This window comes from Rhincodon typus, chromosome 7 (assembly GCF_021869965.1).
Source record: "Rhincodon typus isolate 14 chromosome 7, sRhiTyp1.1, whole genome shotgun sequence".
NCBI classification, from domain to species: Eukaryota; Metazoa; Chordata; class Chondrichthyes; order Orectolobiformes; family Rhincodontidae; genus Rhincodon; species Rhincodon typus.
In genome coordinates this window covers 45,829,837-45,846,163 of record NC_063338.1, presented here as the reverse complement: position 1 = coordinate 45,846,163, position 16,327 = coordinate 45,829,837, and the positions used below count along the sequence as shown (strand labels likewise).

The 16,327-nt window shown below is 41.9% G+C and overlaps 1 protein-coding gene across 1 annotated transcript in view; it reads left to right on the top strand.

The window, feature by feature from the left end:
* Positions 1 to 2,870: 2,870 nt before the first annotated feature.
* Positions 2,871 to 16,327, top strand: part of LOC109937212 (cytoplasmic dynein 1 intermediate chain 2-like) — a 76,852-nt gene continuing 63,395 nt past the window's right edge. The window contains exons 1-2 of the mRNA XM_020535815.2: positions 2,871 to 2,976; positions 14,174 to 14,297. Coding sequence (XP_020391404.1) covers positions 14,184 to 14,297 — 114 coding nt within the window. The 5' untranslated portion in view covers positions 2,871 to 2,976; positions 14,174 to 14,183. The remainder of the gene's footprint in view (positions 2,977 to 14,173; positions 14,298 to 16,327) is intronic.

Below are 16,327 nucleotides of genomic sequence, written 5' to 3'. Positions count from 1 at the left end.
GCTTACAGATAAGTAGGGAGAAATCTAATTGAAATCTTGTAAGATATATGACTGTTGTTTAGGACAACTAGTTTACGACATCACCAGCAGCATTACAGTACACATAAAGCCCACAGCAATGTATTACACTTACAAAATCAGTGTTACTATAGTATGCATATAAACTGAACACAGACTCATATCCATATAAAAATCCAGCAGCAATATGGTATACGTTTAAAACCAAGAATTGTATATGAATACAAAACCAGCAATATAGCATACACACAAAACCAACACAATCATAGATCAGAGATAGTAGGAACTGCAGATGCTGGAGAATCCGAGACAACAAGGTGCAGGGCTGGATGAACACAGCAGGCCAAGCAGCATCATAGGAGTAGAAAGGCTGACGTTTCGGGCCTAGACCCTTCATCAGAAAAGGGGGAGGGGAAGGGGGTTCTGAAATAAATAGGGACCGAGTGGGAGGTGGATAGAAGATGGATAGAGGAGAAGATAGGTGGAGAGGAAACAAACAGGTCGAAGAGGCGGGGACGGAGCCAGTAAAGGTGAGTGTAGGTGGGGACTTAGGGAGGGGATAGGTCAGTCCAGGGAGAACGGACAGGTCAAGGGGGCGGGATGAGGTTAGTTGGTAGGAGATGGGGGTGCGGCTTGAGGTGGGAGGAGGGGATAGGTGGGAGGAAGAACAGGTTAGGGAGGCGGGGACGAGCTGGACTGGTTTTGGGATGCGGTAGGGGGAGGGGAGATTTTGAAGCTTGTGAAATCCACATTGATACCATTGGGCTGTAGGGTTCCCAAGCGGAATATGAGTTGCTGTTCCTGCAACCTTCGCGTGGCATCGTTGTGGCACTGCAGGAGGCCCAGGATGGACATGTCGTCTGAGGAATGGGAGGGGGAGTTGAAATGGTTCGCGACTGGGAGGTGCAGTTGTTTATTGCGAACCGAGCGTAGGTGTTCTCTAAAGCGGTCCCCGAGCCTCCACTTGGTTTCCCCATTGTAGAGGAGGCCACAACGGGTACAGCGGATGCAGTATACCACATTGGCAGATGTGCAGGTGAACATCTGCTTGATGTGGAAAGTCTTCTTGGGCCCTGGGATGGGGGTGAGGGAGGAGGTATGGGGGCAGGTATAGCACTCCCTGCGGTTGCAGGGAAAAGTGCCGGGTGTGTTGGGGCTGGAGGGGAGTGTGGAGCAGACAAGGGAGTCACGGAGAGAGTGGTCCCTCCGGAAAGCAGATAAGGGTGGGGAGGGAAAGATGTCTTTGGTGGTGGGGTCGGATTGCAGATGGCGGAAGTGTCGGAGGATGATGCGTTGGATCCGGAGGTTGGTGGGGTGGTACGTGAGGACGAGGGGGATTCTTTTTTGGTTCTTATTGCGTGGACGGGGTGTGAGGGATGAGTTGCGGGAGATGTGGGAGACACGGTTGAGGGCGTTCTCGACCACTGAGGGGGGGAAGTTACGGTCCTTGAAAAACGAGGACAACTGAGATGTACGGGAGTGGAATGCCTCATCCTGGGAGCAGATGCGGCGGAGGCGAAGGAATTGGGAATAGGGGATAGCATTTTTGCAGGAAGGTGGGTGGGAAGAGAAGTATTCTAGGTAGCTGTGGGAGTCGGTGGGCTTGAAATGAATATCGGTTTCTCGCTGGTTGCCTGATATGGAGACAGAGAGGTCCAGGAAGGGGAGAGAGGTATTAGAGATGGTCCAGGTAAACTTAAGGTTGGGGTGGCTACCGCCCCCTTGATCATGACCCCACACCTGAGCACCAAGCCATCATCTCCCAAACCATCCACAACCTCATCACCTCAGGTGACCTCCCACCCACAGCCTCCGACCTCATCGTTCCCCAACACTGCACTGCCTGCTTCTATCTCCTTCCCAAAATCCACAAACCTGACTGCCGTGGTCGACCCATTGTCTCCGCCTGCTCCTGCCCCACCGAACTGATCTCCAACTATCTGGACTCCATTTTCTCCCCCTTGGTCCAGGAACTCCCTACCTATGTCCGTGACACCACCCATGCCCTCCACCTCCTCCAGAACTTCCAATTCCCTGGTCCCCAACACCTCATCTTTACCATGGACGTCCAGTCCCTCTACACTTGCATTCCCCATGCAGATGGCCTAAAGGCCCTCCGCTTCTTCCTGTCCCGCAGGCCCGAACAGTCCCCCTCCACTGACACCCTCATCCGCTTAGCCGAACTTGTCCTCACCCTGAACAACTTCTCTTTCAATTCCTCCCACTTCCTACAGACAAAGGGGGTGGCCACGGTTACCCGCATGGGCCCAAGATACGCCTGCCTCTTTGTAGGTTACGTGGAACAATCCCTCTTCCGTACCTACACCGGTCCTAAACCCCACCTCTTCCTCCGTTACATTGATGACTGTATCGGCGCCACCTCATGCTCCCACGAGGAGCTCGAACAGTTCATCCACTTCACCAACACCTTCCACTCCAACCTTAAGTTTACCTGGACCATCTCTAATACCTCTCTCCCCTTCCTGGACCTCTTTGTCTCCATATCGGCTCGAAACGTCAGCCTTTCTACCTCACAATCATAGATCAACTAGTTTACTACATCACTGTGTTGGTTATATATGATACATCGCAGCTGGCTTTATATGTAGATCTATGACTGTGTAATATATTGCTCTTGGCTTTATGTAGACTGTAATACTGCTGGTCTTATATGTGTTCTATAAAACTGCTGGTTTTATATGTCGACGATTTTGTTGCTTTTTTATACATACTATAGTACTTCTGGTTTTGTGTGTACCATAATGTTGTTAGTTTTGTACATTGCTGGTTTATTTGTAGATATATATTACTGCTGGCCCTGTAACCACCACCTTACTATCCCTCTCTTTCTTGCTCATTGATTCTGTTCCCACTGCTTGCTGGCCGGAAGTGGAGGTTCCAGTTCCGGTTCCGGCTCCATCTTGTCGAGTTGTGGCGGTTCCTGTGGATAATTTTCAGGTCAGTCAGTGATACAGGACAAGCTATTAGGGACTGCCGAGTAAGGCACACCTCTGGTTCCCGTGCAAGGAGCGGGGCTGTACTTTCGGCAGGTGTCGGTGCTAGCAGAGGCGACAGAGCTGTTGGCGAAAGAATTCGATTCCTGGGAAGTGCGGGAGGGCGAGTGCTCGGCATCCGCCGGGAGGAGGGGGAGGGGCTGGGCGTTGCTCCGGAGTTGCGGAGGGGGGGGCACGGTGTGCTCAGTGTTCTCACCCCCGGAATGCGGGTGGGGGGGCGGTTCAGTTTTCACCCCCGTGTGTGGGATGGAGGAGGGTGGTGCTTAGTGTTCTCATCTTCTCTCCCCCCCGCTGTGTGCAGGTTAGGGTGGGGTGCTGAGTGGCCCCATGGTGTGTGGGATGGGGTGATCAGTGTTCTTCACCCCCTCCCCAAGTGTGTGGGATGGGGTGGTGCTGTGGTGATCAATGTCCCCCCCCCCCCCCCCCCCAGTGTGTGGGGGGGGGGGGGGGTAGGGTGCTCAGTGTCCCTCAGTTTACGGTGGTAGGTGGGGCTAGGGGTAGGATGCTCAGTGTTCCTGGAATGCTGGTTGAGGAACGTGCAGGGCGAGGGTTTCACTGTCTCTCGTGTGGGAAGGGGGCGTTTGGCATCTCCTGGGATTCCCCAGGGAAACAGAGCTGAGGGCTTCTTCTCCCCGGTGGTGCATGAGGGCATTGGCACTGATTCCCAGAGGACGCAAGTGGCAATGATTTCTGGGTGTCCTATGTCTTAAATGTAGTAACATAGAATCACCTAGGTGGTACTTCAAGGGCTCGACCTTGCAGTATTTGTGTTTATTTCCTAAGAGATTATCTGTCCTTTTGGTGCTAAATTCAATTGACAAAACAAATAATTTCAGGTTTATGATTGTCCGTGTTCGTGTTAGTGCTAGCACTAGGAGCAGCATTGTGGCTCAGTGGTTGGCACTGCTGCCTGACAGTGCCAGGGACCCAGAATCAGTTCCGGCCTTGGGTAACTGTCTGGAGTTTGCACGTAAGTTCCGTCCCACAGTGCAAAGATGTGCAAGTTAGTTGGATTAGCCAAGGGAAATGGCAAGTAACAAATGCCAGGCAATGACCTTTTGATTTATTCTTGTCACATACTGAGATACAGTGAAAAGTATTGTTTTGTGTGCTATATAGGCAAATCAGATCTAATGTAAGTACATCAGCGTAGTAGAACAAAATGCAGAATATAGTATTACAGCAACAGAGCAGGTGCAGAGAAAGATCATGTTCAAAGTTCAAAAGTTTGATAACAGTGGGGAAGTAACTGTTCTTGAATCTGTTGGTACAATCTCCAACAAGAGACAACCATCACCCTTGACATTCAGTCGGATTATCACCACTGAAACCCCCGTTACCAACATCCTAGGATTTACCATCGACCAGAAACAAAACTGGACTGGCCATTTAAACAGTGGTTGGTACAGGAGTAGGTCAGAGACCAGGAATCCTACAGCGAGTCACTCGCCACCTGACTCCCCAAAACCTGTCCATCATTTACAAGGCACAAGTCAGGAGTGTGATGGAATACTCCCCACTTGCCTGGATAAGTTCAGCCCCAGTAATACTCGAAGATTGACACTATCCAGGACAAAGCAGCCCACTTGAGTGGCACCACATCCACAAGCATCCATTCCCTCCACCATCACTGATGCTTGGTAACAGAAGTGTGTACTATCTACAACATGCACTGCAGAAATTCAAAGATCTTGAGACAGCACTTCCAAGCCCACAACCACTTCATCGAGAAGGACAAGGGAGCTAGATATATAGCTACCATCTTCAAGTTTCCCTCCAAGGCACTGACCATCTTGACTTGAAAATATAATTGCTGTCTTTCATTGTTGCTGGTCAAGATCCTGGAATTCCCTCACTAATGGCATTGTGGGCCAACCCACAGCAGGTGGACTGCAGTGGTTTGAGAAGGCTTTCTAAGGGCAACTAGGGACAGGCAATAAATGCTGCCAGCAGCACCCACATCTGACGTATAAATTTAAAAATAAAGGAAGCTGTCCCAAATATACTATGAAGTATTCTTAGTGCTACCTTTGCCAATTTGATTTTCCCAATCTACATGAGAATTAAAGTCAACCATAATTAATGGACTGCATTTAATTTAAAAAAAACACCCTCATTATCTTCTGATTTATTCTGTCCTATAGAACATCATCCTATCCTAGTAATTCATTGCTTGCTATTGTATTTATTCCATTTTGTACCAATGAAGCTACCCCGCCACCCTTTGTTTTTCCAAAAAAATTGTGTACTCCTGAATATTTAGTTCCTAGCTTTGATCTCTTTGAAACCGTGTCTTTCTGATGGCAATAAGATCATATCCATTGACCTCTTTGTTGTTAATTCAAGTTTATGAAAACTGCGTACGTTTAACTAAGGAGCTATTAATTTAGTCTTTTTATCATTTTATGCCCCTTTAACCTCTGTTACTGCTTTTCAAAACAAAAAGTATTTTAGTATACTCAACTCTTCCTTTCTTCAATCTGGGTGTCATTACCAAAATAGTTGACCTGCAATGCTGCCATATCATTTTTCCTTTGTAAGCTTATGGATTCCCCCTCTCCGAAGTCCTTCTTTTCAATTTAGTTCGCAAGTATTCAAAATCTTTCAGAACCTCCTTTCCAGTCCTATCATTGTTCAGACTGGTACGAACAACAATGACAACAGGATTTCTCCCCTCCCACTCCAAGTTGCTGTCCAGCACCAAGGAGATGTCCTTAATCCTTAACCATGCAGGCAACACAGCCTTTGGATTCCTGCTGGTGGCTCCGTAGATCAGTATCTACTTTCCTAATTATATTTTTCCCCAATACGTTCCTATTTCCTCCTCCTACATGGCTACCTGTACAATGGCATTATGGTCAATTCTGTCATTTTCCCTGGAGTCACCACTCTTGTCCACACAGCTTGCAAAAAATTTTCTTAGCTGTTAAACATTTGAAGGGAGAGACTCTTCCAGATCTGCCCCTTAGGGCTCCATATCTGCATCACCTTTAATTGCACCCACCTATTCTTAATCACAGACCAGGTTTAAATAACATAATCTAATGTGTATGGCCACCACCTGTAGTGAAGTGTCCAGGTAACTTCCACCTTTCCTGTCGTGGCGCAGTAGCCTCAGACAGAGCTTCAGTTTCTCAACTCTGATCCAAAGTTGCTCGAGCTGCAAACAGCTATATTCATTGTGGATCATCTTAGTGTCCAGCTGCTGCCACGTTTTGCAAGTGCAATACATCATCCAACCTGCCAACTCTTCTATTTTCTTTCAATTATTAATTAAAAATCACTCAAGCAACACTGCTCTATACACTTCAAGAATCCCTGCTGTGGCACTTTATTGTACTTTTTAATGTTCTTTTTTATACACTATCAATCTTAAACTTAATAAGCTTTTTTTAAGAAAAATAGGGTGAAAATGCTAGAGACCCTAAACACAAACCGAAGACCTTAATTTTAATTCAATAACTAGAAATACCAATCAACTGCTTTGTTTAGACAAAAGCAATCAAACACTTCCCTCTTTCCTCCGTTGAATTCCTTGAGACACTCAACTCCAGCGCTAATTCGGCTGCTTATATGTGCTCTCAACACACAGAGCCTAGTTTCTTCTCTAAATGATGACCCAGTTTCAGCTGCTACTTAATTAATCTGATCTTTCAATGCATCTCTTGAGAATAAACTTGCTGAAAGATCACAATTACAGGTTAAATTAAAAGTTATAATCTAAATTAGGACAAATTAAGTTTGCACAAATATTTAAAGACTGTTACTCAACAAATGCACACAATTAGTCCTTGGAAATGGTGAAGGACATATTAGTCAATGAGAGCCTGATGTTTGTTGTGATTACCATTATCAAAGCTCTTAGAGCTCAAGGAATATTTGGGTAGAAATGAAGCAGAAGATAGCCATTGCAAATTTGTTGAATGGGGAGATCTTGCCAACCTAAATTGCTAGCTTCCTTTGAGGGTATGACAAAGAAGATTGATAGAGTGAACAATGGATATAGTGTATTTTGATTTCATTAAGGCCACTGCTATAAGGTATCTTGAAAGTTTGCTCTTGAAAATGAAGAGTCTAAATTGTTTGAAATATTTTTACTTTCAGCAAAGGAAGACCTCACTCACTTGAATTTTTTTTCAAAACCATTTTTAAATGCTCATTAACCATCTGATTGACTCACTAAATGGCAATGAATTGGAAGTTGTATTGAGGGACTTTATGGATGAGTAGTTGGTAGAAAACTAGGCAAACAAATGTTTTGCTTTTTGCTTTCAAAGTTACAATTCACAAATCAGCAAGTGCTATTTAAATAAATTAAATTGATAGAATATTTCTGCACATTGTTTTTGACTGCTGTTTTCCATCTTGACTCTGATTCTGGTAGATAGCTAAATGCAAGTTATTCTCGGCCACTTAGGCATTGGATTTGGGACAGTGTAGGTCTGTGGCTTGCCAATTCAACATGTTTCTGACTTTATCTCAAGTCTTAGGTTTGGTGATAATGGCAGTTTTGGGCAGTAAACCTTATAATGATGTAATTGTCCATTGTATTAGAGCAGGGGAGGCTGCAGCACCTTTTTTTCCCCTTTATTCATTAAAGGGATGAGGGCATTGTTGGCCAGGCAGCGTTTATTGCCCATCATTAATTGTCCAGAGGGCAGTTAAGAATCAACCACATTGCTGTGATTCTGGAGTCACATGTAGGCCAGACCAGATAAGGATGGTAGTTTCCTTTCCTAAAGGACATTAGTGAACCAGATGGGTTTTTCTGACAATTGGCAATGGATTTATGATCATCATTAGATTCTTAATTCCAGATGTTTATTGAATTCAAATTCCACCATCTGCTGTGGCGGGATTCAATCCACGTTTCCCAGAATGTTATCTGGGTCTCTGGATTAACAGTCCAGTGATAACACCACTAGTCCATTGCCTCCCCTTGCTGCTCCATTGTATTGGCTATCTTTGAAGATGTTGAAAGTAATTAATAAATCTCATTCAAATTTATTATTTTCCCAATTACAGTTAATTTCCCTAGGAAAACACGCCTTTGATATGACAGACCACAATAGTTTGAAATTAGTATAAATGATCTGGACCTGAAAAGGATGAAAATCTTGCTACTTGTGTCTCTTACTTACATTGTAAGGATGGGGAGAATATGCACCGATCTGTTCTCCGAAAGGAACTGCAAAGTCAACGAGAAAAAATTGGAATGCGACTCTGCCTAATTGGGTACTCTTAAATTTTATCCCTGCCCTCCAGATTACGTGACCAGAACATTGCCTGAAGCTGAATTTTGGCCCAAGCCTTTCTAAAGCAGCATATGCAATAAAACCCCTGAAAAGCATCTTTCTCCAAAATTTGCAGTACATGGGGTCCTCCACTTAGGCACATTCAACTTACAAGCACTCATACTTAATAATGAGATCCCTTATTACTATTCCAATAATCTAATATTCCCATATTACTATACAAATGTTCAGTTGTATTTACGACATACATATTTTATAGTGTACAGTATTACATACCAACTTGTGTACAAATTGACTTACAAACAGACTTAGGAACAGAACCCATTCGTAACCTGGGGAACCGTCTGTAGTAGCAATGTTGAGACTGCTAGTGCTGGCTGTTGTTCCTGAATACAGGGGATAGAATCTTCTGACATCTAAACATGCACAATTAAATGTAAAAATCATAGTTACTGTCAGCAGTACTGTTCTTAACAAGGTGTGCAGTTATAGTCTTTTCCAATGAAATCAACTTAGAATTACTAACTGGACATGAAGTTAACTTAATTATCCATTATGCTTGCTGTAAAGACCATTAAAAAATTACTATGTAAAACTATTATCACAGGTAACTGAGTTTTTAAGCAATATGCAAAATCAGAATTGCTATTGAGCAATCTCTGGCTCTAAACAAAAATGGTTTTACAAAGTAAAATTTCATTCCATTAGGAATTTAAATGTTATGTATCTTTTTTTTTAAAAAAAGCTCTTTTTATGCCACATTTATATGAAACTTTATTTTACCATTATTTCAATGTTATTTGTATTTCCTATAGATCTTAGTTCCCCAATTGTTGCCTGTGAGAATTCTTGAGTCTGATTGGTTGATCGTTCTTGTTACTAGCTGTTCACAAACCCAACAGATCCTTATAGAAGGTGCTAAAATCTAATGAAGAGCTTCTAATGAAGTGACAGGCATTTTTCTTTCCTGTTGATTATAAAACTCATGTCCCTGAATCTTGTTTATAAAATCAACTGCTCAATGTTCAAAATCCTTTGCCATTCTTGCTGGTGCCTGAATCTTAAGCTGGCACTTCTTAATATAAGACTAAGTGCTCATGTTGAAAACTCTTGGGTGAATAGAGTTGCATCGTAAGAGCTATAATTTTTATTTGCTGCTATGAAATGACAAAGAAGGATTTTTTCAACAATATCTCATCTGTAGGATCTTCCTGGCCATGTTATCCACATTGTCCCTCTATCTGATATAAATCTGCTGAGAAAACTCATCAACATTAATTTGAGGTACAAAAGTACATCTATACTGAAAGGCATACTCTTTATGTACAGTATACAGTGGCAGTTAAACTGAAAACTTAACAAATGGCAATAATGGGGTGGGAGCAGCAAAAAAGAATCACATTTTGTCATCGAACTCAAATATAATTTAAGTTAAATTTGAATTCACAGCTGTATGGGATCAGCCTCTCTTGTGTTGCTGGAAAGATTGATGTTTGCACCAGGGTGGTGTGATAAAGGATGGCACTGGTATTGGATGTTGCAGCACGTCAGGCAGCTTGAGCCATAGATCTAGTCATGGGGGATTTAGGTGGGAAAATATCCTTGGTGGTTATACACCAACATTAGCTTCAGCCAGATGTACTCATTCAACATGAGAATTAAAACACCACTCAAGATAATTGAATAAGTAACTGAGGAGAAGGAAAATTTTGAAGAAGCAAGATGGAACAGCAAATCGGTTAGTTTCAAAAGAGGTCAATCACTACATATTGATTGTGTATAAGCAGCAAAATAATTTTTTTTAATGTACATTTAAAAAAAATTCAATAACTGGACGAGGGCAGTGCTGACCAGGCGGCATTTATTGCCCATTCCTAAATGCCCAGTAGGCAGTTCAGAGTCAACCACATTGCTGTGGGCCTGGAGTCTCATGTGGGCCAGACCAGGTAAGGATGGCAGTTTCCTTTCCTTAAGGACATTAGTGAACTCAGATGGGTTTTTCCCGATAATCAGCAATGGATTCGTGGTCATCATTTGATTCCTCGTTCCAGATATTTTTATTGAATTCAAGTTCCATCATTTCCCATGGTGGGATTCAAACTGGGTCCCTAGAACATTATTTGAGTCTCTGGATTAGCAGTTCAGTGATAATACCACTAGGCCATCGCCTCTCCATATTGGTGAGGAGGTTTGGAAAGGACGAGTTAGTTGCAACTTGAACAACTTTTTAAAGTAGTAAGCAAATAGAATTGAAGTACATATGTAAAGTTTCAGCGTTACTGACCTGTAATATTTTTCCCTGTCACTGTTGTATTTTCTTTTCAGTAAATTTACTGTATTACTGCAGTGGATGCTATGTTAGGAACATGGGAGGCAAGATTCCATAACAGAGAGATGATGGTGTTGGTTTATCGTAGAATCTCTACAGTGCAGAAAGAGGCCATTTGTCCCATTGGTCTACACTGACCCTCTGTAGGTCATCCCTTCTAGACCCAACACCCCCACCCTATCCCCACATTTACCATGGCTACACCAACCGAGCCTGCACATCCATAGGCACTACGGGACAATTTAGCAATCCACCTAACCAGCACATCCTTGGACTCTGGGAGGAAACCCATCCAGACATGAGGAGAATGTGCAACCTCCACACAGACAGTCACCCAAGGAATCGAACCTGCCTCCCTGGCACTGTGAGGCAGCAGTGCTAACTACTGTGCCACCCTGCTGCCCAAAGGACATTGACCAAGACATTAGATGATCACTTTTTAAAATAGCCATGCAAACCACAAACAGATCTTCAGAACCTTGTTCTAATATTTGTTCGGAAGGGCTGCATATTATGATAATTCAGTGCTTGCTTAGTACTGTACTGTTTTTGGACTGACTCCACAAACTCTAACTTAAGGTGAGAATGCTACCAACTGAATCAGCTAGTAGGACACAGTTCCCTCTTGATAGTTCATTGTTTTTTGTGTTTAAAAATAATGGAATTATCTAATCATTTTAAGGTAATTGATGGAAATAGCGTAACAAAAGAATACTTGTTAGCTAAAGTTGAAGCTATGGAATGAAAACAAATTATTGATATGGTTAGGAAATTGGTGAACAGGAGATACAAAATAGGGATAATTGGCAGAATGTGACTATTGGTGCCCCACAGGTTGTATATTGGGGCCTGTACCCTTTATTTTTTATTAACGATTTAAATGATGAGCTAGGAGCCAACATATGTAAATTAACTGAAGACAAAAAAAAGGTAGCATTATAAATGGTGCTAATGGAAGCATAAAATTACAAATCAATTAATCGAATAAGTGGCAGAACAGTGGAGATGGATTTCTATGTAGGCAAATTTGAGGCCATCCAACTTTAAACCTGTTCTCTTAAATATTCTGTAATATTCTGGTCCAATAAAGCAGGCTGGGCAGTAAAGATAAACTCATGAGGTCCAAGGGACAGTTACAGGCTGGTTTGAAGCTGGGTGCAAAGGCCACTTGGCCTGATCTATCACAATCAAATTAATTTGATCTCTCGTTGACTATATTGTGATAATAGACGTGGATTAATTCTACAAGAAACAAATCAAACCTCCATTTATCTCCCACTTAAGTTGTTCCTTGTTGCTGATAATGATGGTTTTCCATGGACTGTAGTGTGGAGCTGCGTCAGAATTATTTTGATTCTCTGAATATTTTTCCTCTGCTGCTTCCCATTTCTAATTAAAATATTGATTCCTGCACAGAGTTTGTTCTGTTGCTCAGACAGAGATTTACTATTCGCACTGGGAAACTGAAATAATAGCTGAATGTTTCCAATTCAATTACAACATTTAAAAGGCATGTGGATGGGTACATGAACAGGAAGGGTTTAGAGGGAAAGGGGCTAAATGCTGGCAGATGGGACAAGATTAATTTAAGATATCTGGTTGACGTGGGCGAGTTGGACCAATGACAAGTCGGACCAACGACAAGTCAAAATACAGAAGAGAGATAGAGGGCTTGGTGATGCGGTGCAATGAAAACAATCTGTCTCTCAACATCGGCAAAACTAATTAACTGATCATCGACTTCAGAAAGAAGGGAGGAGAACATGCCCCCGTCTACATCAACAGAACTGAGGTTGAGAGATTGAAGAGCATCAAGTTCCACAGAGTGACAATAACCAACAACCTGTCCTGAACTTTCCACGTAGATGCAACAGTCAAGAAGGCAGAACAAGACCTCTTCTTCCTCAGGCGGCTCAGGAAATTTGGCATGTCCATAAGGTCCTTCGCCAACTTTTACAGATGCACCATTGAAATCATACTGTCTGGGTGCATAACGGCTTGGTATGGCAACTGCTCTGCCCAGGACCGTAAGCAACTATAGAAGGTGGTGTGCACAGCCCAGATCATCACAGAAGCCGACCTTCCATCCATGGACTCTATTTACATGGCTGCCACGGAAAGGCAGCCAACATCATCAAAGATCTATCGCACCTGAGTAATGACCTACAACCTCTTTCGTCAGGCAGAAGATATAGAAGCCTGAACACACGCATGAGCTGGTTCAGGAACAGCTTCTTTCCAGCCATTATCAGACTGTTGAATGGACTCTAACCACAAATAATGTAACCTGCAATGTAACCTGTATGCCTCTATGTCTTTTTGATCTGTACTTCCCTTGCTTGCTGTGATCTGCCTGTACCACTTGTAAACAAAGCTTTTCACAGTATTTCCGTATATGTGACAATAAATCAATCAGTTTCCGTGCTGTATAGCTCTATGACTCTGAGTAGGATAGAACAGTGTGCCTTCTAAAGTTGAAAACACTGGGGATTCAAAAAAAGACTTAGCGATATAGCAATGGAAATCATATAAAATGACAATGACAAATATAAAATAATCAAAAAGTCTAATTGAAAGCTGGCCTTTGCATCCAGAGGATTAGAATAAAAGTAGGTTAAAGATATGCTTTAATTATCCAAGCTTTGATTAGACACAGTTGGAGTACTATCAGCAGTTGTGGACACTGCACTTTAGGAAGGATATATTGGCTTAAAATGGTATTTTTGCCGGAATTATTGACTGCAAGGATGAAGTTAAGAGGAACAAACACACAAACTAGACTTGTATTCCCTGGAATTTAGATGTTTAAGGGGTGACAAACTAATTTTTAGAAAGGTTAATTGAAAGAAACTGTTTCCACTGTTTGGAGAATCTAGTACTTGGGGTGCAGGCTGAAAATTGTAAATGATGCTAATGTGTATGGTGGTGGTGGAAGTGAATATTTGTGGATGTGTTGCCAGTCAAGTGAACTGCTTTGACCTTCGTGGTATCACCCCTCTTGACTGTAATTGGAGCTGCACTCATCCAGGCATGTGGGGAACGTTCCCTCACACTCCTGATCTGTGCATTGTAGATGGTTGATAGGCTTTCCGGAGTGACAAGATGAATTAATTGCTGCAGACTTATGGATGAGTTGGACCGAAGGGTCTGTATCCATGCTGTTCATCTCTATGTCATTGTAACCCCTGACTTGCTGTGGAATCCTGCAATGAGTGCATGCATTTGGTTCTAATTGATAACTTCAGCAGTAAATTTATGCGCTTGCTTTTTAAAACTTTCTTGTTTAGTCTTTAACTTGTAACACTGTACTTTGAAAACTGCAGAAATAATGCTTAAATTAAAAAGGCTAGCATTCATTTTAGCATTCAATATGTTTCACTGTAAAATGCATGCAACAGTTGATTGCTGAAAAAGTATAGACTGTTGCTTGTCGTTTTCCAGGACTTAAGTAGTCTAAATTATAAATTAAGTCATGTATTTTACATGTTGAGGACCAATAAAGGATTTATTTATGAAACTGTTATGCTGAATTCTATCTTCTGATTTTGTGAAAACAGGGCTGCAATTATGTCAGACAAAGACAAAAGTGAACTTAAAGCAGAATTAGAGCGCAAAAAGCAGCGCTTGGCTCAAATCAGGGAGGAAAAGAAAAGGAAAGAAGAGGAAAGAAAGAAAAAGGAAGTAAGTCACAAATGGTGCCATATATTTGTATCCTGCATGGGTATTTCTTTCCGTATATATGCAGCATGCATTTTTAAAAACTTTTATTGTCTTTATGGGCATAAATGCTTTTATCCAATTAAAAAAAATCCTAACCAAATTAATTGTTGCTTATTTGGAGATTTTTTTTTATCTTTGCGAATACGCTGCTGCTAGTATATATCTGGTGAATTCCAAACCAGTTTTTATTTAAGAAATAGATGTAAACAGCAGTGAATCAAATGTTGCATTTGAAAGTTTTGAGGATTTAAAGATAGACTTCAGATGATGACATACGTAATAGTGCAATGGGATTGTTAGATTAATATTTCTAATACAAGAATGGAGAAACATCCAGCTGATTGTTAGTGCAACACCTATAGGCAAGAAATAATTCCTTTGTATGTCATCATGAAACACTGATTAATTACCAGTGCAAGAATCATCTCGCTAATGTAATAAATATATATTGAAAGTGACCATAAGACATAAGAGCAGAAGTAGGCCATTCGGCCTGTTGAGTCTGCTCTGCTATCAGTGAGATCATGGCAGATTCTGAAAATCCACTTGCCTGCCTTTTCCCAATATCTTAAAAGCCCCAGAAGCCTATCTTCCAGTTTTGAATTCTGCTGTAAGCCCGTTCATGATGTTTTAAAATTCACTGCTACCACCCCATAAAAATATCATCTACATACATCATAAAGATGCCTGAAAGCTGTCCCTCATTTTGTCAGTAAAACATGGCAGGATCTGTTTTTAATTGAAGGCAACCAAATGTTAATAAGAAAGACCATTCTGAGAAATAACAACTCTAGAGGCAACCTTCAGGCCATATGCACATTTACTTAACTTCCAGAGTGTCCCCATTGTGTTTGGTGTCTCTTCTGGAGGACAAAGAAACACTTCCATCTTGAGCTGAGCTTCCTGTAGAAATGCAGCCTTAACATCAATTGGTCTACACTCCTAAGTATTTGTAATCAACAGAGCCAAGAAAATGTTCAAAATTGCGTTTCCTGCTGTGGGTGAATCCACTGTTGTATCTTGGTCCCCCACTTTATCTTCAAAACTTCATTGTTTTAGCCTTATATGACCCAACAAAACATACCATGCGCATTTCCACCTAATTGAAAGAGCTGGCTATTCCCTATCAAGCACTCTGTGTAAACCGAGATTCGTTCCAGTTTTGTAATTCTTGTCATTTTGTAACGTTATTAACTCCTCTTCTAGTATGCTTGTAATCACCAAGCCTTTCCTTATTTGTACGATATTTCCTAACCTTGTTAAACTATGCCTTGTTTTTTGGCCTTCTATCTCCTGGACTGCTACTGTTTGATCTCCCCCTCAAAGTAATAGGATTCCTTTTAATGGTTTGTGATCTCTTTCAAGGGAAATGTTGGCCCCTTAACCCGCAGTTTGAGCTTACACTGCACATTCTTGCTTTCCATCTTTGTACCTCATGTTCCCAATCCATGAGCCTAACCATCTGCACGTCATTTCTATGCAATCACCCAGCTTTTACATTTTACTTTGGCCTTCCCTACTCTTTTTATAGTGGTCACATTTCTTCATTGACTAGCTGTTTCTGGTAAATATTTGAGGTCCGTACCTTCTTTTGGCAGTTATCCTTTGGGAACAATGGCCTCATATTGAACATCAGAACTGATCTATCCATCATCAGACAAACTGTCAATTGCAGCAGTTGGTCATAGCTGTGGAATGTTGGGTATGAGAGGTACCTGGCTCCTTGCTTCTTTTTCTAACTTTTTCAGAATCTGCAAATTTGTAATCCACACAATGCAACCTTGAAGAGTACACCTGTACAGTCTGGTCTGTATGCTGTGCACATATTATTTTACTAATAACTTTTCCCAGATCTCTCCATTCTTTAAGTTCCCGTGTTTTAAAATAAACCATATCTCCCTGATTGAAACTGATTTCCAATGGTATTATCTTATAATTTGAGATTAGCTGAATTCTTTCTGACACTTCAGCTTAAAAGCCTTTCTGGCTGC